Genomic DNA, 23,177 nt, shown 5'->3' with positions numbered 1-23,177 from the left:
TGCTAACCGGAGATTGTTCTTCCCTGGGCTCCAGCCAGAAATCACCTTTCACTGCTAAAGAACCTCAGTTTATCCCAGGCACCTCAGGGCACCTCAGGTTCTGCAGCCAAAGACATCCAAGGAGAAGAATGGAATCATGCATATAAAGCTCTTAACGCAGAGCTGGATGAAAAGCAAGTTGGGATATAAAAACCTCTCAGTGCAGACACCCAGCTGTGTATTCAGCCATATAGTAGCCATGAAACGTGTCATTAGAGATACTGGTCTGGGATTCTGGGTCTCTAGGTGTTGGTATGAACCCTGCCACCAACTTCATGTGACCTGAAGCCTTGCTGTCGTCAGGTAGAAGTTGTAAGAAGTCATAGTTTGAGCCCAAGTGCTGAAGAGGTAGTGATAGGCAGTTAGAGGTTCTTCCCAAAGCAGATAACAAAGCCCTTCCCTCACAGCAGCCTCTACTAGATGAGTTGTTCCCATCCCTGACCAGACCTTCCTTCTGTTTAGCTGTCACTACTGTCAAATAGAATAGGAAAAAACACTTTCTCCCGCTGGCCATCTGTTCACCTAACAACCTAACATCCTCACCTACTCTGTCCTGTGCCAGGTCCACATTCAAGGTGCATCCCTGTCTAAGACTCGCTGTCCTCCATAAATGCTGCGTCATCTGTCCAGAGTCTCCAAAACTCAGAAGAAACCTTAGTTCTGTAAATGGGTCATTGCTACAGCGCAATGACCCTGTGGCCACTAGGTGGAGAACGTGCTTTTTTTCCCCCTCCTGGGCAAAGTAGATCAGTCCCAGGAGCTCACTATTTGACTGAAGACTGAAGAGAATAGGATGACTTTTCCTGAGCCCCTGTATTTTGATATTTCATTTAGCCCTCAAGACAACTCAGAAAGGCTTGATTTCACTGTGGAAACTCAGAGGCAGAATTCTGGAGAGGTTACACAACCAAAAAGTAGCAATGGAGATAACTGACCACTGTGTTTCCACATCTTTGTTAGCACACCGGCTCGCCCTACCTCCAAAGGGCCCCTCCCCATTCTTTCAGGACACTTCCTTCCAGAGGACACTGTTTGAAGGCCAGTCACCTGCCCAGGAGAACACCTGATGGCCGCCCTACTCATCAGCTTTTCTCTTACTGTTTTCCCATGGGTAATATCTCTCTCCCATTCTTCCACCTGTAGTCCTGTGACCCTGAGAGATGGATCCCACTCCCTGGATGAAGCCGTGACCTAAGCCTGGGCAATCAGAATAAGTCTGGGGCTGTGGGTAGCCATCTTTGCCAGCATGTAAAGACAATCTGCATGAAAATTAAGTCATCACAGAAGAAAACAGCTGAGAGTTGAGAAGTGACTGATTTCTGATGAGCAGCTGGATCCAATCAGGCCTGAAACCACTATTGTCAGGACTTTTTAGTTATGAGTCAATACTCTTTTTCCTTAAGGCAATTGAAGGTGGGTTTCTATCATGACCAGGAGTACTGTTTTTTTTTGGTTTTTTTTTTTTTTTTTTTAGATTTTATTCATTTATTTGACAGAGACAGCGGTGAGAGAGGGAACACAAGCGGGGTAGTGGGAGAGGGAGAAGCAGGCTCCCCACTGAGCAGGGATTTCCCCAATGTGGGGCTTGGTCCCAGGACCCTGGGACCACGACCTGAGCCCAAGGCAGATGCCTAACGACTGAGCCACCCAGGTGCCCCAGGAGTACTGTCTCATACAACTTCCAGCTTCTCTACCAACCCAGCGACCCTAAAAGGATAATCAACCCCCAAAGCTGAGTTGGGTGTCCTTCTGTGCTCTCAGATGCCCTGTGCCCCCTCTAGCATTGCCCTTAATATATGTTATGATCTGTTCAATTCCCTGTCTCCTCTATTAGACTAGAAACTCTTTGACAACAGTAACTGGGTCTTATCATAGTGGGTTTCTGGTGCCCAGCAAAGGATGGTGATTGCTTTAACAACTGCTTAGTGATTGAGTCAATTAATGAATAAGTTAAAAGTGGGTATGGGCTGGTAAGAACTTAATAAAATTTGCTGAGCCTCCATCGGTTATCAAGGTCAAAGGACCCCAGGTTCGAAGGACAGTAAGTGCAAGGACCTAGAAGAGAGGGGCTATGAGTAGAGTTGATTGTTTCACTAATAGCCTTCAGGAGGCCATTTGCCTCCCTGCATCTGTGCGCTTTTGCAATGTGGCTTTGTAACTCAGCCCACTGAGATGGGGAACCTGACCTGGCCTCAAGACTTGCTCTCATCAGAGGATGCAGTGATGTGACCCTGTGCAACTTCCAAGGCTAGAACTTAGGCCTCACAGCTTTCACTCCTGCCACTGTAACAGGAAGCCTGGGCTAGACCAAGTGAAAATGAGAGACCATGTGGAGAAAGGCCAGCAGCCAAGCCAGCTCCTGGCATGTGAAGGAGACTATCTTAGACCATCCAGCCCTGCATAAACAACCTCAGAAGAGACCAGCAGGAGAACAGCCAAGATGAGCCCATCTAATCCACAGAATTGTGAGGAACATTAAACATTTTAAATCACCATGTGTGGGAATGGTTTATTAGGTTTGAACTTCCAGAATCACCAAGTATAGTAACCATACCTGTTGGGGCCTCCTGGTGTCTATTGAGGAGCCCCATGCTCAGCTGATATGGTCTGGGTGGAGATGTCCTCCACCCTCCTGGCTTCTGCTAGAATAGGTGTGAAGGAGTTGCTAAATGGGAAGGTTTTGAGCCCAGAGCTGTTGGTAGCCTTCTTTGTCACCTCTTGGGGAGCACCTGCCAGAGAATGGAGCCATAGGGAAGAAAGCAAAAGAGAGAATGAGTCTTGGTCTGACTGTTCCTGAAGCCTGATCCATCCCTGGACTTTAAAACTACAGAAAACATGGGGCTCCTGGGTGGCTCAGTCACTTAAACAACTGCCTTTGGCTCAAGTCATGATCCCACGGTCCTGGGACCGAGCCGCGAATCGGACTCCCTGTTCAGTGGAGACCCTGTTTCTCCCTCTGCCTGCCCCTCTGCCTACTCGTGCTCTCTCTCTCTATCTCCCCATCAGATAAATAAATAAAATCTTTTTAAAATTACAGAAAACAATAAAGTCATCATTTTGCTTAAGCCCATTTGAGTTGGGGTATCTGTTACTTGCACCTGAATGAAAATATTGAGAGTCAGAAAGTCTGATAGCAGCTGAGCAGCATGTGGCAGAGGGTTGTTCGGGTAAGACAGAGGTCCCTAGACAGTGTGGGAAGAGGAATTTATATTTCCTCAGCCCCTACTGTATGCCAGAACCCTGGAATGAGACACAATTTCATACCCTAGAAGATCTCATTCCAATTGCAATAAAATGTTAGAAGGAAAATGCCAGTGTAGCCGGAGCATATAATAGGAGGTCTGAGCCAGGCATGGGGGGAAAGGGGAGGCAGGGCAGGGAAGGTCTCTCTGAGGAAGTGACAGGCAAGCTGAGACTTGAAGGATGAATGGGAATTAGCCCATGGGTAAGCAGGGAGAGGTGGAGAGAGGATGTTCCAGGTAGAGGGAAAAGCATGTGCCAAGGTCCCAAGGCAGGATGGTGCTTCTCACCTTGAAAGAGGGAGAGAGTGTCACCAGACAAGGAAAGAGATGGGCAGGACCCAGGTCCCTCCCTCAGGGTGTATGAAGATTTTCAGCTAAAAAAAAAAAAAGGAAACAATTTCCAGCCAGTTTAAGTTCATCTACCCAGACATCCCTGAGCCACCAGGGCATCCCCAAATGTTTGTTATTTAAAGCCATTAAGTTTGGGGGTAATTTGTTATGTGGCAGTAGGTAACTAATACAGGTCTTTATTCTAAAAGCGACTGGAGGGGGGTGCCTGGGTGGCTCAGTGGGTTAAAGCCTCTGCCTTCGGCTCAGGTCATGATCTCCGGATCCTGGGATCGAGCCCCGCATCCGGCTCTCTGCTCAGCGGAGAGCCTGCTTCCTCCTCTCTCTCTGCCTATTTCTCTGTCTACTTGTGATTTCTCTGTCAAATAAATAAAATCTTTTAAAAAATAAAATAAAATAAAATAAAAGCGCCTGGAGGGGCACCTGGGTGGCTCAGTCGGCCAAGCATCTGCCTTTGGCTCAGGTCATGATCCTGGGGTCCTGGGATCTCAGCCCCACAAGCTAGGGCTCCCAGCTCAACAGGGATCGTGCTTCTCCCTCTCCCTCTGCCTGCCACTCCCCCCTGCTTGTGTTCTCCTCTGTCTCTCTGTCGCTCACTCAAAAGAATGAATAAAATCCTTAAAAATTAAAAAAATAAATAACAACAGGAAGCTGTTGAAAGGTTTTAAAGAAACAGGACAATGACATGATGAATTCGCTGACAGGTAAACAGGTGACTACTTTGGCCTGGAAGCCAACAGAGCATAGTGGAGACACAAAGGAGGGAGGAGTCATTTCTACTGGGAGGAATTTATTAGGGGCCTTTTATTTATAAAGAGTCAAAAAAAGAAAAGAAATTAGCTTAAGAAAGAAATATTTGGATCAAATTAATGAAATGTTCAAAGTAGTAATTTCTGCCTTCGGGCATGGCTAAATCAAGGCATGCTCCACCTCTCGGTCCTCTTGTTTCCTGTGTTGGCCTCATTCATAAGGAGGCTCTCTCAAGCAGCACTAGGTTTCCATATTCATGCTTCAGTAACCTCTGAGAGTGTTAGTTTCCCATTAGTTCCAATAAAAGACCCAGACTGGCTCTCATTAGCCCTGTGTGGGTCACATGCTCATCCCTGACCCAATAATAATAGCCTGAGGGATGGAATATTCTCATCAGCCAAGTCCAGGGACACATGCCCACCACAGGAACCAGGGAGAAGTTGGCTCCACCCAAATCCCAGTGGACTGGGAGTAGGGGAAGGCCAGGACCTCAAAGAAAATAGAGAGCTGTTTTCAGAGAAAGGAAAAGTGTTCAGATGTCTAGTTCAAGGTGGTCCGGAAGGTTCTCAGAGAAGAGGGAACACTTACGAAGAGTCCAGAAAGCTGAATGGCAGTCGTCTGGTGCAATGGTTGGAGGGAATGGAAGAGGGGAGGCAGGATCAAGGACACTCGCAGCAGTAAGGACAGCAGGTACATAGGCTCCAACACAGTATCAGGAGGGCTCACCCGGAGCTCAGGACAGTGGTTACCCAGAACACCTATCTCTGCAGAGAGGGGAGGGGGGACAGCGGAGACCATTCTCGAAGGGCCCCCAGTGCCAGAGGAGGTGGGGATACCAGCGGGAGGGAGAGAAAGAGTAGCTAAAGCTGAGGAGAGAGTTGGTTAAATCTGTGTTTTATTTTTATTTTTTTAAATTGAAAGAGAGAGACAGAGGTAGCAAGAGAAAGAAAAAGTGGGGAGGAGAGAGAGAAGCAGGCTCTCTGCAGATCAGGGAGGCTGATGCGGGGCTCCATCCCAGGACCCTGGGATCATGACCTGAGCCAAAGGCAGACACTTCAGCCCCTGAATCTATGTTTTAAAGAAGTCATTTTGGTCGAGCCCCTGGCTGGCTCAGTCAGGGGAACGTGTAAATCTTGATCTGGAGGAATGGTGAGTTTGAGTCCCACACTGAGGGTAGAGTTTACTTAAAAAATAATAATAATAAAGAAGTCATCTGGGCACTAAAGAGAAGACTGATGATACAGAGACTATGAGGCCCTTCAGGCCCCCTTCTTTCTAGCAGACTTTCCCGACCTCCATTCCAGTTAGGGGTGGCAATGTATCACAGTCTCACAGAGATAAAAATCTCAGAGATATCTCAGAGATAAAATCCAAAGCTGCTGGATAGAGATTCCACTCTTTGTGGCTTCTTTCTTCCTCCTGCCTGAGCACAAATGTGATGGTAGGAGCTGAAGCCATCATTTTGTAAGCATTAGGAGAAAGTGTAGAGAACTAAAGGGACCTCAACCCTGATTTCAAACCCACCTTCACCCATTCCCAGACTCAGGAGACCTGGGACTAATTAAGGATGAATTAACCTGTTTCATTAAAGCCCTTGGCATTTTAGGTTTTCTGGTTTTGGTGCCCAGACAAAATCCTATATGACCCAGGTAGGAATGAGGCAAGGTAGAGAAGTGTGAGGGCCTCTCTGAGGCTTCTTTCCTGATTCTGACTACCAGCCCAGTACTGCCACCTCACAGCTGCCCTGGCCCCTATCTCCTCCAAAAATATATGCATGCCAAGCCCCAGGAGGTGTGAGGCTTGTAGGCCCAAGCCTCAAGAGAGCTGAGTCTTGCTAGACGGACAACCTATTCCTCTGAAAACTTCCCCAAGACATGGGTCCACGGTGTCTGGGACCAGTGAACGAGAGGGCCAGAGTGCAGCTAAGACTCTGGGAAAAACCAGGACTATCCCAAAGAGAGCCTCGGATTACTCCTAGCCCATCCGCTATATCTGGCTTCATCCTCTCCCAGGCTGCCCACCTCCTCCCCAGGCTCCCTGCCTCCACCACGAAGCCCTGGCAGCCCACAGGAGTCACAGTCCCTGTGAGGAGTCACAGTCCCTCCTTCTTGGTCACAAAAGTGTGTTACTCATGTATTTGGGTAGGTCCTACCTAGACCCATAGCTACTATTATTAATATTGGCTGCTTGTTCCTGAGCATGGGCTATGTGCCAGGCATTGGCCCTGGACTCAATACATCATTACGCTAAGTCCTCACAGAAAAGCTATTATTCCCATTTTACAGAAAATGAAACTGAGGCTTAACGTTAAGTGACTTGTCGAAGGTCCCAAGTGTTCTGGATTCAAACCTTTATCTGTTTGGCTCTAACACCCAACCTTTCACCACTCACTCGCTCTCAGCGTCACCTCCATGTTGACAAGCCAAGCCAGACCTCCCTGGAGTCTGTGAGAGAAGCCAGGGTGAAAAGGGTTTAGAATAAATGAAGAAGTAATAACAACTGTCAAGTCTGAGTAGCAAGTATATGATTTTACCTTGTGCTTTATATATATATATTTTAAAACTTTCTCAAAAGAAAAATAATTTTCAAGGAAAGAAGACAAGAAAGCACAGGACTGGCTCAGAGGCCAGGGCTTGGACCAGGCCTGGGCTGGAATGGGGCCTGGGCAGGGGCTCAGGGCAGCCCTTCTGCACAAGAGCCCCAGTGTTCCCTGGGCCCGGCTGCTATCCAAGAGCAACATGGTCGGCACCAGGCAACGTCTGCCCCCTCCCCCAAACTCTGCTCTCAGGCAGGTGGGGGGCAGGGCCTGGCCTCAGGAGTCCCTCCTGGCCCAGCCTTGCACTTCAGGAGCCCAGAATCTGCAAACCTCTGCCTAGGGCCTGGTACTTCATAGGGGCCCTATCAGTACCAGCCAAATGGACAGGGAGAGCTGTGCCCAGCCCCAGCCACCTCCCACACTCACCTTCAGGTGAGTCTTTACCTTCCTGGGCTGAAGTTAAGGATGGGGACAGAAAGCAAGCTGATGCAGTCGCATCAAAAATCCCAACTTTGGGGGCGCCTGGGTGGCTCAGTGGGTTAAAGCCTCTGCCTTCAGCTCAGGTCATGATCCCAGAGTCCTGGGATTGAGTTCCCGCATTGGGCTCTCTGCTCAGCAGGGGGCCTGCTCCCCACCCTCCACCCTGCCCCGTCTTTGCCTGCCTCTCTACCTACTTGTGATTTCTCTGTCAAATAAATAAAATCTTGGGGCACCTGGGTGGCTCAGTGGGTTAAGCCTCTGCCTTCAGCTCAGGTCATGATCTCAGGGTCCTGGGATCGAGTCCCACATCGGGCTCTCTGCTCAGCAGGGAGCCTGCTTCCCTCTCTCTCTCTGCCTGCCTCTTTGCCTGCTTGTGATCTGTTTCTGTCAAATAAATAAATAAAATCTTTAAAAAATAATAATAATAATAAAAAATAAATAAAATCTTATTAAAAAAATTAAAAAAATAAAAGCCCAACTCTGCAGAGAGTCATCCTGAGCTTTCCCTCTTTGTCCCAGGAGATCAGGATTCAAGGCTCAATGCTGTTGTTCACTTGCTATGTGACTTTATTTGTTTACTTTTTTTTAATTGTCTTTTTCTCTCTTTCTTTCTTTCTTTTTTTAAGATTTTATTTATTTATTTGACAGCGAGAGAGAAAACACAAGGAAGGGGAGTGGGAGAGGGAAAAGCAGGGAGCAGGGAGCCTGATGCAGGACTCAATCCCAAGACCCTGGGATCAGGGCCTGAACCCAAGGCAGAGGCTTAACGACTGAGCCACCCAGGCGCCCCTTATTTTTTGTACTTTTTTTAAAATCAAGCTCTATGTCCAATGTGGGGCTTGAACTCATGACCCTGAGATCAAGAGTTACATGTTCTACCAACTAAGCCAGCCAATCGCCCTGCTACATGACCTTAGACAAGTCATTCCATCTGCCTGAGCTTCTGTTTCCTTATCTGCAAAATGGAGCTAAGGATTCTAACCCCGTTTGGTTTGTGGGCAGGATCAAAGGATATAATGTATATATAACCTTCTGTCCTCCATGGAGGAAGAAGCAGGAAGTGAAGTGATGTCTTAGCTAACTTAGCATGTCACTTGGCAGACAGTGGGAGCTCCGCCAAGGCAAGAACTTCCTCCCCATTTCCTGTTCCGCTGAAACCTAGTCCCAGCTCTTAACTCATTCACTTCCTCCAACAGCCCTGGGGAAAAGAAAGCAGGAATGTGTCCATTTCCTGAATAGAGAAACTGAGGCAGAGGCAGAGGCAGACCAAAGGCAAGATTTTAGGATGGCAGGCTCCTGAGCTTCTAGGCGTGTGTGTGTGTGTGTGTGTGTGTGTGTGTGTGTGTGTGAGAGAGAAAGAAAGAGATAGAGAGAGAGACTGTATTTGAAATTTTTGAAGGGAAGACTGCAAATGTAACTGGTGGAAGATTGTTACCGAGAGAGTGAGGCCATGATGGGGAGACAGGCTTGGATGCCTCTCCCAGACTCCCTCAGCATGTCTTCCTGTGTGCTCTGTTTACTTAACCATCTCTCCCCACTACAGTGTCAGCAGCTCCTTGAAGGGGAGGGGCCGGGTCGGAGGCCTGCTTCCCCCAAACCCCCGGCCCTGCCCTGCCCCGCGATTTGGAACAGCGCATACCAGGTCATGAACCTTTAACTGACACCTGGCAACTGAATGTGTGTATGAATGAATGACGTGAAAGAGCATCAGATGCCACAGAGGGTCAGTGTGAGCGGTCACCGAACGTGGGCTGGGAGGCGGACAAGGGTCGAGCAGACCTCGGGGGTGGGAGGTATAGGTTGCCAGTCTGAGGGACATGCGCATCTCAGGAAGCAGGGAGCTTGCCCAGCCTGGGCTATGAAAACCTCTCCTTTGCCTTAGGCTCAGGTAAGCCTGAGAAGTGCCTGGAAGTTGAATGAAAGCTGTGTGGGGTCCAGCTCATGCTGGCAGCTCACCCCACCCCCCAACAACCACATTCACTAAGGGGAGCCAGCAGAGGACCAGAGGTGGGGAACTGGATCTCTCCAGGAGTCCGGGAGGTCTGGTGAGGCCCCTCTGGGCAGCAGGCTTCCATTTGCTGGGCTCCTGCAGTGCCAGGAGTGTCAACCTTTCCAGGTGTTCCAGCAAGGAAGGACCCTGAACCAGAGGAATCAGAACAAGCTGGTTTTAAAAGATAGCCAATTACTTTCTGATTTGTCTTTGGGAAGAGACGATTATTTTGTTTGAAAAGGAAAAAAAAATCACTTTACTGGGCTTTTTAGTTATGCAAAGGAAAAGCCTCCGTCCTTCAGGCAATCCGGGAGGAGAGAGCTCGATTCCTCCGCATAACAATGGGAAAGGAAGCTGCTTGCCTTAGGGCAGAGTGTCCACCCGCAGGAGCGCCACGGGGAGATGAGTCTAAGACCCCCACTAAGGCGTTCCCTTTCTCCTCAAAAAGTCTCCCGAGGAATGGAGGGCTTAGATTTCAGGTGAGGTTCAGGCAGAGGTCAAAGTTCAGCTGCCCTCCTAGTTCGGCCACAGTTTAGTTGCTCAAGGGGAAAGATGCTTGCAAGTGAGGCGGACCTGAGCAAGGTGGGGCATAACTATTTGGGGGTACCTGCTGTGTGTCAGGCACTTGGGATACAATGTTGAAGTCTGTAGGCAGTTCCTGCCTTCTATTTACACAACTGTTTAGTTACAGTTCTGGAATGTTCCATGAAAATGAAGAAATAACGGGTCCTAGTCATAGTTAACATTACAAAGCAAGTGTCATATACCAATGAGGCAGCGTTCTACAAGCTTACACATGTTTACTCTGCAAAAACTTCATGAGGAAAATACTAGCATTATACTTACCTTACTGATGAGAAAATGAAAACACAGAAAACTAGGTTAGAAAACTAACCTGCCAAGGTTACTCCAAGTGTGATGCGTTGAGATTTGAGTCCTGAAATCTGTGCTCTGAGTCACTTCACTTCCTGCTTCTTTCTCCATGCTCACAGGACAGAAGGTAATCTAAGAGGAGCCTGGCAGGTCCAGAGGGCTTCTCTGAGGAAGTGAGCTGACATCTAAGAATGAAATGGAACCAACCAGACATGGAGGGGAACCTTCATTCCAGGAAGAGGGAACCATATGTACAAAGGGGCAGAGGTAGAGTGGGAGCAAGGAAAGAAATGAAGGATTTGTATGGAGATATGGACAGGGGCCAGGTTATGCCAAAAATCATTATGGGAAGCTAATGGAAAGTTTTAAAGGGGTAGTAGATACATTCAGATTTGTATTTCTTTCCCTTTTATTTTTTAATTAATTAATTTATTTAGATTATATATATATTTTTAAAGATTTTATTTATTTATTTGACAGAAGAGATCACAAGTAGGCAGAGAGGTAGGCAGAGGGAGAGAGGAGGAAGCAGGCTCCCTGCTGAGCAGAGAGCCTGATGCGGGACTCGATCCCAGGACCCTGAGATCATGACCTGAGCCGAAGGCAGTGGCTCAACCCACTGAGCCACCCAGGCGCCCCTAGATTATATTTTTAAGGGGCACCTGGGTGGCTCAGTTGGTTAAGTGCCTGACTTGGCTCAGGTCATATTCTCAGGGTTCCTGGATCCAGCCACCCTTGGGCTCCCTGCGCAGCAGGGAGTCTGCTTGCTCCTCTCTCTTTGTCCCTCCCCGCTCAAATAAATAAAATCTCTTTTTTAAAAAGATTTTTTTAAAGGAGATTTTATTTACTTATTTAACACAGAGAGAGAGATCACAAGTAGGCGGAGAGGCAGGCTGAGAGAAAGGGGGAAGCAGCCTCCCCGCTGAGCAGAGAGCCCCTTGCAGGGCTCCATCCCAGGACCCTCAGACCATGACCTGAGCCGAAGGCAGAGGCTTAAACCACTTAGCCACCCAGACGCCCGTTAAAAAAAATTTTTTAAGTAATCTCTACACCCAACGTGGGGTTCAAACTCACAACCCCAAAATGGAGTCGCATGCTCCACCGACTGAGCCAGCTAGGCGCTCGCCATATTTTGTATTTCAAATATCACCCCAAAGGTTGTGCAGAGAATGAATGGGGATGTTTGGTGGCAGAGGGGATCTCCTAGCCACTGTATGGTGTTTGCACATAAGACAGAGTAGCCAGGTTGGGCTAAGGTCTGTTGAGGTTCGCCCATCAGAACTGCTGGGTGTTGTTCCTTAAAAAGGGTGAAGAGCAGAGGACAAGTCACAAGAACTTGGAAGCCTGGTCTGGGAGCGGCAAAAGAGGCGGAGTCTGATGGGGTGTGTAGCAGGCTGGGGCGGGGCCCGGGATTGGGCTGGCCCAGTGGGCCACTCGGCTCCGGCTCCGTTGGGTTTCGGGACTGGTCTCCAAGTGGGCGGGATGCAGTGCTACACTCGGCGTCCTGGTTGTCTAGATAGAGCTGGCTCAGGAAGGGCCGGGCTGAAGGTGGGCGGGGCGCTGGGTTTACCCCCGCCCAGCCGCTGTCAGGATAGAGCTGGTCCAGCAGGGGCGGGGCGCGAGGTGGGCGGGGCGCTGGGCCTCCCGCGGCCACGCCGCTGTCGCGGATGCATTCCTGGCTCTCTGGCCGGGGGCGGAGGAGCGCCCCGGCTGAGTCTGCAGTCCCCGCTGGGTGCGGGTGTCGGGACTGGCCGGAGCTGCGAGCGGGGCGGCGGAGGACCCAGGTGAGCCGGGACCTTGTTCCTGGAGCGGGACCGCGGAGGCTCGAGGTGAGCTGGGACCCCTTGCGGGCCCAGGGTGCGCTCCCCACCGCCAGAGGGCGAGCGGCAGCGGGGCTCAGGGAGCTGCCCCCTCCCAGCACTGGAGACCTGGGCGTCCTCTCGGAAGGGGGGGTGGAGGAGACGGTAAATCAGTAACCCGCAGCGCACACAGGGCCTTTTGTCCCGCTCCGTCCAAAGAGCACCCTGGCCATGGAGCTGGTTACTCATTGCCCACCCGAGCGGGGGCGGGCCGGCTGTCTCTGCAGCACCTCTTCAGGACCTGCCGACTCGCACCTCCCGCCAGGGTGACTGGGTAGGGGTGGAGGAAGGAGAGCGCCTGGTCCCTCTGCTGGACCGTCTGCGCGCCCCGAGTAGAGATGAGGAAGCTGAGGATCCGAGAGGTGCAGTCATTTGCTCCAGGTTCTCCCAGCGCTTGAATGCGGGAGGCTGGAAGAGAATCCAGGGCTGTCTGATGCCAGAGTTAGGCCGTTCAGCCCCCGAGCAAGGCGGTGGGTCGGTCTGTCTGTAGCTGGGTGTGATCCGACAATGAAGGGTCCTGAGGTTACAAGGTCAGGGCAGCCTAGGAATGGGAATAAAATCCCTAGGCTTCCTGGCCCCTCTCCCAGCTGGAGCTTTGGACCCAGAGGGCTGCTCTGCAGGTTGGGGGGATTCTATGGAGGAGGGCCATGGAAACTGGGGGTGGGTGCAAGGACAGTGGCATTTGGTTAAGGTGGAGAAGAGAAATGGGGGGCGCCTGGGTGGCTCAGTGGGTTAAGCCACTGCTTTCAGCTCAGGTCATGATCTCAGGGTCCTGGGATCAAGTCCCACATCGGGCTTTCTGCTCGGCAGAGAGCCTGCTTCCTCCTCTCTCTCTCTCTCTCTCTGCCTGCCTCTCTGCCTACTTGTGATCTTTCTCTGTCAAATAAATAAATAAATAAATTTTTTTTTTTAAGAATTTATTTACTTATTTGACAGAGAGAAATCACAAGTAGGCAGAGAGGCAGGCAGAGAGAGGAGGGAAGCAAGTTCCCCACTGAGCAGAGACCCCGATGTGGGGCTCGATCCCAGGACCCTGAGATCATGACCTGAGCCGAAGGCAGAGGCTTCAACCCACTGAGCCACCCAGGCGCCCCAAATAAATAAATTCTTTTAAAAAAGAGAGAGAGAGAGAGAGAAATGGGGACACAGAGGTATGGATATGCAAGAGAGAAGACATGCCCAGTTTTGAAAGCCAATGGCTTTAGTGCTGAAGAGGCTGAAGGAGCAGACTGTGCAACCAAAGATACTGACAAGGACAAGGGCAAGGAGGGAGGCCCAGAATGCTGGATAAACTGTGGATTGGATCCTGCTGGATATGGGCAGCCATTAAGGGCTTGAGAACTGGGGGATATAGGGTGGTGACATGGCAGATACTTGTAATTTCTAAAGCCCTGCTGGAGAGTGGAGGCCGGAGTGTCAAGGGAGATATTTGCAAAGGCCCAAGCTGGAGATGACCATGGCCTGAGTTGGGTCCAAGCAAAGGAGGTGAGATGGACAGGAGAAGGATTAAGGAGGCAGATGGGACTGGAAGTGGGCAAGGAGGGGGGGATGGTGAAGGCGGATGGGAAGAAATGATGCCCAAGCTGCAGGAGCAACCCAGGGAAGGAGCAGTTGGAAGGAGGAGATGATAGCTTTGGCCAGGACAAGCTGAGTGCCCCCTGCCTTGGAGCCAGAGCTGGAAGGGGGGCAGTGGCTGAAGAGAGTGCAGTGAGCTTCCTGGGCAAGGTAGATTCAGAGACATCAGTGCCTCCTGACTTACGGAGCCCCAGGTAATAGCCAGTAGTCCCCTGGGACTGCATTGGTCACCTCTTCCCTGCCCCAGCTGGGGCTGTTTTGAGAGTTCCTTTTGGGAGATGGAGACATCCTTGGTGGCATATGGATAGGGTGGGTGTGTACCTCATATCTGACAGGAACTGCACCAGAATGGGAGGTAATTGGCCAAGGGCAGACCCAGGGTGACTGTCACGAAGGGGTGGGGGGAGGAGGGAAGAACATGCCAACATTCTGTGTTTTCAGCCCCTACATATGGTCTCTTTTATCCTCCAATCAGTCCTCCGAGGACAGCACCCCGAGAGGGACAGGGACTTGTAAGTTGGTGAGAGGGACAGGGACTTGTAAGTTGGTAAGAGTCAGAATTCCAACTTGGCTTTGTTGGACACAGAGCCCGTGTTGCCTCAAAGGGAGCTGTGAGGACACAAAAAGCAGATGTATTCCCAGCATGCCATTCTGGTTCAGAATGAGGAAGAACTTTTGATCGCCATGGAATGTGCTGCTGTGTTAGGAGTGAGTGCTCTGCCACTGAAGGTATTCAAAGCTGGCCATGAAAATGTCAGCAGTGCTAGAAGTGTGGGTCAGATCAGATAACATCCAGATGCTAAAGTTTGGCCTTGTATTAGATTTCTTTTCTTTTTTTCCGGTTCTTCAGCAATAAATTCATTTATTCAGCAAAAAATAAATTATGTGTGCTGAGAGTGAGCAGAAGATACATCTCCATTCTCTGCTTTTCTCCAAGGAAAGAATCCCCAAACTGCCCTTTCTGTGAACTTGTGCCAGGGTCTCAGCAGGACCGGAGGAGAGCAGGAAGCCTGGCCCTGCCCCCCTGCACAACCTACTGTGAAGAAGCTTTGGGCTCTGGCCACAGCAGAGCCGCTTCCAGTGTCTGCCCGATCTCTGCCGCACTGCTGTGTGGGGGTGAGGGTGGGGGGACAAGTCTTCTGACCACTTCCGGTCTCAGTTTCTTCATCTGCGGAACAGGGGAATAGCACCCCCAAAGATGCCTGCATAGCAGGAGTTCTTCTCCCTCCTTTTCAGGAAGGCAGTTGGTGTTAAGCCCAGCCTGGGTCCTTATGAGCGGCAGGAAGGATATGTGGCTGCTGTTGGCCCTCTTGGGGGTCCTGGTGGAGGTGCCTGGGGCTCCCACTTTGTCCCTTGAAGCCTCTGAGGAAATGCAGCTAGGTATGGCCTTTAAGGTGGGAGAAGAGGGCAGGGGTGGGCACCTGGAGGGGGGCTACTAGCTGAGCAAAGCTGGGAAGGACCTGGCCCAGTCCCTGAGGAGGTGACAGCAGGGCAGGACCCAACCATTAAGTCTCAGTGTCTGGCTCCCAGCAAGCATCCACCTATCTCTATGTCCACAAGAGAGGAATGGCCTTGCAGGGTGAGGGTCCTGAGCTGGGCTGCAGAGCTGGTGGTGAGCCCCTCGCCGTGTGTGTGTGTGTGTGTGTGTGTGTGTGTGTGTCTGTGTGTCTGTGTGTCTGTGTGTGCGCGCGCGCGCATGCATGTGTGTGTGTTCCGTGCACTGGGTGTGTGGTTTGGGAGTCCCAGCAGCATGTGTGGTGTATGCACTGTGGGTGTGCTGTGCCGCTGTGTGTGTGCTGGTGAGGTGTGGCACATGTAGCATGTGGGGGGGGTGTGTGGCAATGGCATGTCCATTCCAGCATGTGTGCTATGCACCATGTGTGTGATGTTTACCAGAGGCATGGCAGTGGCCTTATGTAGTGTCAGTAGCATGTGATGACAGGTGTCTATGTTGAGGAGCAGTGGGGTTCCAGCATGTGTCAAGAGATGCTGTGTCCTGCCTGTGCAGCATGTTCCCCATACACAGAGGGTTCCCTCAGCGGGGGCTCTGGGGGGCTCACTGACCTCTGCCCTTGGCCCACAGAGCCCTGCTTGGTCCCTGGCCCCGAGCAGCAAGAGCAGGAGCTGACCGTGGCCCTCGGGCAGCCTGTGCGGCTGTGCTGTGGGCGGGCCGAGCGTGGTGGCCACTGGTACAAGGAGGGCAGTCGCCTACCACCTGCTGGCCGGGTACGAGGCTGGAGGGGCCGCTTGGAGATCGCCAGTTTCCTGCCGGAGGATGCTGGCTGCTACCTCTGCCTGGCACGAGGCTCCATGCTTGTCCTGCACAATGTTACCTTGGCTGTGGATGGTAAGGGGGTCTAGCAGGGGCTAAAGGGTGCCTGGGGAGAGAGACTATCCCCACCCTAGACCTCAGATGGCTCTCTTTGTCCCTGACATAGACTCCTTGACCTCCAGCAATGGCAATGAGGACCCTAAGGCTCATGGGGGCCCCTTGAATGGGCACATTTACCCGCAGCAAGGTCAGTATGAGTCCTCAGGGACTCATTTCCCTCCCTCCCAGCTGGTCACTGAGAAGAAGGGACCTGTGTGGAAACAGGTGATCATCCTGGGGGCAGTAAGTTTGCCTTCCCCCTCCCTCCCAGCACCCTACTGGACACACCCTCAACGCATGGAGAAGAAACTGCACGCAGTGCCTGCTGGGAACACTGTGAAGTTCCGCTGTCCGGCGGCAGGCAACCCCATACCCACCATCCGCTGGCTTAAAGACGGACAGGATTTCCATGGGGAGCATCGCATTGGAGGCATTCGGGTGAGTCTCCAGGTTCCGAGAACATCTGCTCCACCATTTTCACTCTCCCATTGATCTGCTCCGGCCTAGAAGTCATTCCTTCTCCAGTGAGGAAGGCAGCTGCGGGCCCTAAGGAGCGGACGGGGACAGCTTCGATTCAAGTCCCCACTCCGCCACCCTCCTGCATGTGACTTAATCTCTCAGCCTCAGCTTTCCTTGTAAAGTGGGAAGGCTCACTGACTGGCAGGTAGGGCGTTTCAGCAACTAATTCTCATAAGACCCTATGGGGTCGGCTCCAGGGTGCAGTGAGTAAGCTGGGACTCTGAGAGGGCAAACACTGGCTCCAGGTGGTACAACCAAGAAGAAGCCATGCTAAAACTCAGAGGCACAAACCAAAGGTTCAGATCCCTCTTGGCCTTGGCCTGGCCTCCCCAGGGCCTGGAGAACTTGAGAAGACCACTGTGGTCAGGATCTAGCCTTTTTGCACCCTGGACCCCTGGGTGGCCACCCGTGAATGGCCGCTCACAGACGCTTCCTTCCCCCGTCACGCCCTGGACCCCTGGGTGGGTACCGGTGAATGGCCACTCAGAGACGCTTCCCTGCCCCCAGCTGCGCCACCAGCACTGGAGCCTGGTGATGGAAAGCGTGGTGCCCTCGGACCGCGGCACATACACTTGCCTCGTGGAGAACCCAATGGGCAGCATTCGCTACAGCTATCTGCTGGATGTGCTGGGTGAGCGGACGGGCAGGCAAGGTGGTCTGGGGGTGGGAGCCCCGACACTGCCCTCGGCTAGCGCACAGTCTGGCTGGCAACATGGGCTCAAGTTGCCCTAGGTCAGAGGGAAGTTCAGGGGTGTGGGGGGTGGTCATATTCGCCTGGAAGAACGGGGGTTAGCTGAGCAGAAAAGGTGGGAAAGACATCCAGGCAGAAGGCCCAGGCTGAATAAAGGTTCTAGGTGTAAGGAAAACAATGCATTTGCGAAGAGGTGTGTGCCTGGGGTGTGGCATTTAAGTGGGGAGCCATGTGTGGGGAGGGTTTTGAATACTAGACTATGAATTGGTCCTTGACCACCAAAGGCAATAGGGAGCCATGGAAGGTTGCAGCAGTGTAAGCAGGTGGCAGACAAGGTCCGAGTTGCATATCAGGAAGTTCCCTCCCTTGAGCTGAGAGCAGGTGACCAGGGTGCTTCTGTGGATGCCACTGGTCAGGGTTGACCGCCTGGCCTGGCCCCCAGAGCGGTCCCCGCACCGGCCCATCCTGCAGGCGGGGCTCCCTGCCAACACCACAGCTGTGGCAGGCAGCGACGTGGAGCTGCTGTGCAAGGTGTACAGTGACGCCCAGCCCCACATCCAGTGGCTGAAGCACATCGTCGTCAACGGCAGCAGTTTCGGCGCCGATGGCTTCCCCTACGTGCAAGTCCTGAAGGTCTGGCGCCCGCCAGCCCCTGAACCCTCCTGCTCTCCCATGGGGCATGGGGGTACAGGCTTGGCCCCCTGCTTCATTCCTGGCCACAATATGGCCCCTGGCCCTGTTTTGACCCCTGAGTATGTCCGCCTCCCCGTCCCCAGACAGCAGACATCAATAGCTCAGAGGTGGAAGTCCTATATCTTCGGAACGTGTCGGCTGAGGATGCGGGCGAATACACCTGCCTGGCGGGCAACTCCATCGGCCTCTCCTACCAGTCAGCCTGGCTCACGGTGCTGCCAGGTGAGCACTCGAGGGGGCCAGGAGGGGCTGCAGGAATCCCGCTCTGCCCCAGCAGCGGACTGTGTCCCTCAGCCTGTGGGGCTCGGGACATGGCATGAGGGTTTGTGTGTTCGATTCTGCGTGTCACAGTGCTTCTGTGTGTGTCCCTGTGGGACTGCCGTGTGATCCCCTGGGTTAGGGGTGCGCAGGACAGGGTGTAACTGCAGCTTTTGTGGTGAGTGTCTCGGTGGGTGTTGGGAGCTGAGAGGTCTGAGTTAGAGGATGTGGAGCTGGCCATCCAACCACTGACTGCTCAGTTTTCTATGTGTGTGTCTGTGGGCAGAGGAGGACCTCACATGGACAGCAGCAGCCCCTGAGGCCAGGTACACGGACATCATTCTCTACGTGTCAGGCTCTCTGGCTTTGGTTGTCCTCCTGCTGCTGGCCGGGCTGTATCGAGGGCAGGTACTCCTGAGCCGGCACCCCAGGCAGCCCGCCACTGTGCAGAAGCTGTCCCGCTTCCCTCTAGCCCGGCAGGTACCATGCTGTTCCCTACCCCCTACCGTGTCCCCCATAGCGAAGCTCTCGGCCTGCCCACCCGCCTCCCCAGCTCAGCTCCATCAGGCTGACCAGGTCACCCACCTTCCAGTTCTCCCTGGAGTCGGGCTCTTCAGCCAAGTCCAGCTCCTCCTTGGTGCGGGGTGTCCGACTCTCCTCCAGTGGCCCTCCCTTGCTCGCTGGCCTTGTGAGTCTAGACCTACCTCTCGACCCACTGTGGGAGTTCCCCCGGGACAGGTATGCCGCACAGAGGGAGCATGGGCATTCAGGCTCCAGGCAGGAAGGACGTTCTGTGGCTGAGGCCTCGGCCGTCTCATCTCCAGGCTGGTGCTCGGGAAGCCGCTGGGTGAGGGCTGCTTCGGGCAGGTGGTGCGTGCAGAGGCCTTCGGCATGGATCCCGCCCAGCCTGACCAAGCCAGCACCGTAGCCGTCAAGATGCTCAAGGGTGAGTGGTGGCCCCGAGGGACGTGCTGTGGCCTTGGGACCAACAGAAGAGGCTCATGGTGCTACCAGTTGAGCACTGGTGGCCAGAAGGGCTGCAGTATCCCACCGTTGGGCCTGGGGCCCAACTCTGCTACCAACCTTGGCAAGCCGCTTCTGAACTTATTTGCTCACATGTTACCTGGGGGTAAACAGTAGTTCCTACCTCCCGGCCTGAGGTTCCTGGAGAGTGCCTGGTATATAAAACCTTACCCACTGGGAGGATGATGACTACAAGGATTTGGGGTGACTAGGGGGTCAGACACCCCCACCTCAGCCCTAGCCCCACATCAGCCGTGGCCTCAAATAACCGTGGCAGTCTCACAGGCTTCACCTCATTCCTCCCGAGTACCCCCAAACCACACCTTTAGCCTCCCCCACCCTGGGCCCTTCCCATATCCATCCTCTTGGTGTCCACCACTCCGGGAGAACAGCCCAAGCGCCAGCCCCAAAGTCCACAGGAGATACCTGGGGACCTACCATCAGGGCCTCTCACTGCTACCCCCACCTCCTCTACAAGAGCAGCCCAAACCGCTGTTCTGCTCCCCCATCCCCTCTGCACAGCTGGGGCCACCTGGTACTTTCTGGGAGGCAGGGATTGAGAAATGTGCATTGTGAGGTCTGGCAGGGAGGGTATGTCATTGGCCCAGGGCCACAGGTCAGCGCCTGCTCCTCAGCCTTCTCAAGAGAATCTGGAGCAGCTTCTTCCCAGCCTCCCCTAGCTGCACCCCACTGGCGGCTCCCTGAATTCCCAGGCCAGATGGTCTCTAGGCCCCAGTCTGACCTCAGGGCGCCAGCCTGCCTCCTGCCCCCAAGAGCTCTCACCACATTCAGGAACTAACGCCAATCCTCCAGATAGAGCTTCTTCCTGTTCAGAATTCTGTTTCCTGGTCCCACTCACAGACAGGCCCACCTTTTATAGATCCTTGATCTTGGTGCTTCCCTGTAACTTCCGTGAGCGGTGGGTGGGGCATGATCCATTGTCCCATTGGAGACAAGACGCTCCTGAGGTTCAGAGAAGTTAGGAGACTTTTTCAAGACCACACCGCCTAGCAGGGATTCAGGTCCAGCAATCCAGGCCCTGTCCCAGCTCTGCCATGTCTGTCACCCTGGCTGTCCCCCACCCCCCGCAGACAATGCCTCCGACAAGGACTTGGCAGACCTGGTCTCCGAGATGGAGATGATGAAGCTGATCGGTCGGCACAAGAACATTATCAATCTATTGGGCGTCTGTACTCGGGAAGGTGCGTTGGAATGGGGCTAAGGGCAGGGATGGGGGGTGTGGAGCTACAGCCTCCGCAGCCTCCCTGTCCCCCCACCGACAGGGCCCCTGTATGTGATTGTGGAGTGTGCCGCCAAGGGAAACCTGCGGGAGTTCCTGCGGGCCCGGCGGCCCCCAGGCCCTGATCTCAGCCCTGACGGTCCGAGGAGCAGTGAGGGGCCGCTCTCCTTCCCCGCCCTGGTTTCCTGCGCCTACCAGGTGGCCCGAGGCATGCAGTATCTAGAGTCGAGGAAGGTATGGGCGGTGGGCAGCACTCTGGACCATTCTCACTGCTCCATCTGTACACTTTCCTGCCCCCCAACACTGAATGTCCTCATCTTCTTCCTCTCGCCCCTTTTTCATTGCCCTGTATAAATGTTCCCAAACCCTTCTGTACCCCCCATACTTACACATTTGACACTGCTTGTCCCCATTCCTTCCTCTCACAGGCCCTAACTCACGGGGCAAGGGAAGAGGCCATGTGAGAGGGAGAGGGTGGACCCTGAAGGCAGCTTTAGTCTCCCCTTCTGAATATTGACCTCTTTGTCTATGAAACAAGTAGATAGTGCCTCCCCTAGGGTTACTGGGAAGTACAGTGTGCCCAGCGTCCAGCCATGCGTCCTAATAAACCTAAGTCCCCTGCTCTACCCCCAGTGCATCCATCGGGACCTGGCTGCCCGGAATGTACTGGTGACAGAGGACAATGTGATGAAGATTGCTGACTTCGGGCTGGCCCGTGGCGTCCACCATATTGACTACTACAAGAAAACCAGCAATGTGAGGGAGGCAGGGCAGAGTTGGAAAGGGCGAGTGGAGGATACCAGGACCTGTGGGACTCGGTGTCAATGCCCCTACCTATCCCATCCAGGGCCGCCTGCCTGTCAAGTGGATGGCACCTGAGGCCTTGTTTGATCGAGTCTATACACACCAGACTGATGTGTAAGTCCTGGAGGTCGGGGCTCTGGAGCATCTCCCGGCAGCTGCTACCCTACCCCATAAAAGGGCAAAGCAATTGCCCGAGGTCACACAACCCTAGGACCTGAGTGCTGCCAGACTCCATGGTGGATCATGCCTGCGAGGTCCCCCATACCAGCCCTAGGACTAGGGAGCAAAGTTGTGCCCTGCTGAGCCCTGGTTCTGCCTCTAGGTGGTCGTTTGGGATCCTGCTGTGGGAGATCTTCACCCTCGGGGGCTCCCCGTACCCTGGCATCCCTGTGGAGGAGCTGTTCTCACTGCTGCGGGAAGGGCATCGGATGGATCGGCCCCCAAACTGCCCCCCAGAGCTGTGAGGCCTCACCCTCCTCTCCCCCACTCTACAGTCCTTATCCTCTGCCTTGACCTTGGCCATAGGGCCCAGCCTCCTAATTCACTGTCACCATCCCCTCCTCGGCTGCAAGGGGAGGTCCTAGCCGAGTGTCCATGTCCTTCCCCTGAGTGGCCCTACTGACCCCCTCATTAAAGCCTGCCCCTAACTCAGACCTTCCGCCCCCTCCACCCCCTCGGCCAGGTATGGGCTGATGCGGGAGTGCTGGCACGCAGCACCTTCCCAGAGGCCGACTTTCAAGCAGTTGGTGGAGGCACTGGACAAGGTCCTGCTGGCCGTCTCCGAGGAGGTACTGCTCCCCTCTTGTCCCGTGAGCCCTCTCTGACCACTCCCCTCAGGCCCTCATCCCAGCTGAGCACTGAGACTGACCAGCACTGTTCCCTGTAGTACCTAGACCTCCGTCTGACCTTTGGACCCTACTCCCCAGCCGGTGGGGATGCCAGCAGCACCTGCTCCTCCAGCGACTCTGTCTTCTGCCACGACCCCCTACCCCTGGGGCCCAGTGCCTTTTCCTTCCCAGGGGGGCAGACATGAGTGGGCCCCAAGGCTGTGTAGTCAGACAGGCTGGCAGTCTCCAGTCCCGGCTTAGCTGCAGCCTGCCAGTGCTTGACCTTGGCCCCAGGCCCCTGCAGGCTACTGTCCAGATCTCTAGTTCTGCTTTGGGGAGGTCCGTTCTTATTCCTGGGGTTCCTAGTTGAGGCTTCCTGCTCTGGCCTCAGATTCCCATACCAGACTTCAACCCCAGTCTTAAGGCCCTGCCCTTGCCTTATGGCCCCTGTGTTCTAATGGCCTGAGTGTTGGGGTTCCGCCTGGCCTCCTGGGCCTTAGCACTCAGTCCTTGATCCAGGGGTTTGGCTGGACCTAGCTGTAGAGCTGTCCTAAATCTCCTTGCTTCCTTGCACCAAGAGAGGTCTTGGGCCTCTGAACCCCATTTCCCCCAGTCTCCCCTGCCTCCCCTTGCTGCTTGTCCCAGCACCTTGGTGGAAAGAACGCTGGTCCCTGTGCTCCTAGCTGAGCAGCTGGAAGCCTGCCAAAAACACAGAAGCAAATGGCCTTTTATAAATTATTTTTGAAATAAACCTCTGTGTTCCTGGTGTCTTCCCTGCAGCGGATGGAGGGAAACAGGGTGGAGGGATTCCCCAAGCTGGGAGTTTTGTCTGATACAAATGGAGGGCTCTGTGCCAGGCCTTGGGTTCACATCCACCTACAGCTACGTTAGGGCGCCCCCAGGAACCTGTGTGCGCCTCTGTGTTGGTCTGTCTTACCCGCACCATCTCATGTATGCGATGGTCTGAATGAGCGTTGATGGCGGAGGAGTCCACACGGCACTCTCCACCGGGTGAAACTCTTGTACCCTCTGCACATGCGTGTGCATGTGCCTGCCCTG

General features: G+C 53.5%; 1 protein-coding gene across 3 annotated transcripts; it reads left to right on the top strand.

The window, feature by feature from the left end:
* The first annotated feature begins 11,875 nt into the window (after window positions 1-11,875).
* On the top strand, window positions 11,876-22,869 carry FGFR4 (fibroblast growth factor receptor 4). 3 transcript variants are annotated; one of them, XM_032336909.1, is made up of 18 exons: window positions 11,876-12,042; window positions 14,929-15,072; window positions 15,776-16,039; window positions 16,131-16,211; window positions 16,335-16,501; window positions 17,090-17,213; window positions 17,716-17,906; window positions 18,050-18,188; window positions 18,511-18,704; window positions 18,817-18,962; window positions 19,049-19,170; window positions 20,339-20,449; window positions 20,531-20,721; window positions 21,121-21,243; window positions 21,335-21,405; window positions 21,614-21,751; window positions 21,974-22,079; window positions 22,178-22,869. In XM_032336909.1, exons 2-18 carry the CDS (start codon window positions 14,964-14,966, stop codon window positions 22,322-22,324), a joined length of 2,424 nt encoding a protein of 807 aa, XP_032192800.1. In that variant the 5' UTR covers window positions 11,876-12,042; window positions 14,929-14,963; the 3' UTR covers window positions 22,325-22,869. The 3 variants fall into 3 exon arrangements, with proteins under 3 accessions (XP_032192800.1, XP_032192799.1, XP_032192801.1); XM_032336908.1 differs by having other exon boundaries at window positions 11,876-12,087; XM_032336910.1 differs by lacking the exons at window positions 15,776-16,039; window positions 16,131-16,211 and having other exon boundaries at window positions 11,876-12,087.
* Window positions 22,870-23,177: the final 308 nt, after the last annotated feature.

Source organism: Mustela erminea, chromosome 3 (genome assembly GCF_009829155.1).
Source record: "Mustela erminea isolate mMusErm1 chromosome 3, mMusErm1.Pri, whole genome shotgun sequence".
Lineage (NCBI taxonomy): Eukaryota > Metazoa > Chordata > Mammalia > Carnivora > Mustelidae > Mustela > Mustela erminea.
Note: the sequence above shows the minus strand (reverse complement) of the source record. Positions and strands in the feature narration are given on the sequence as shown.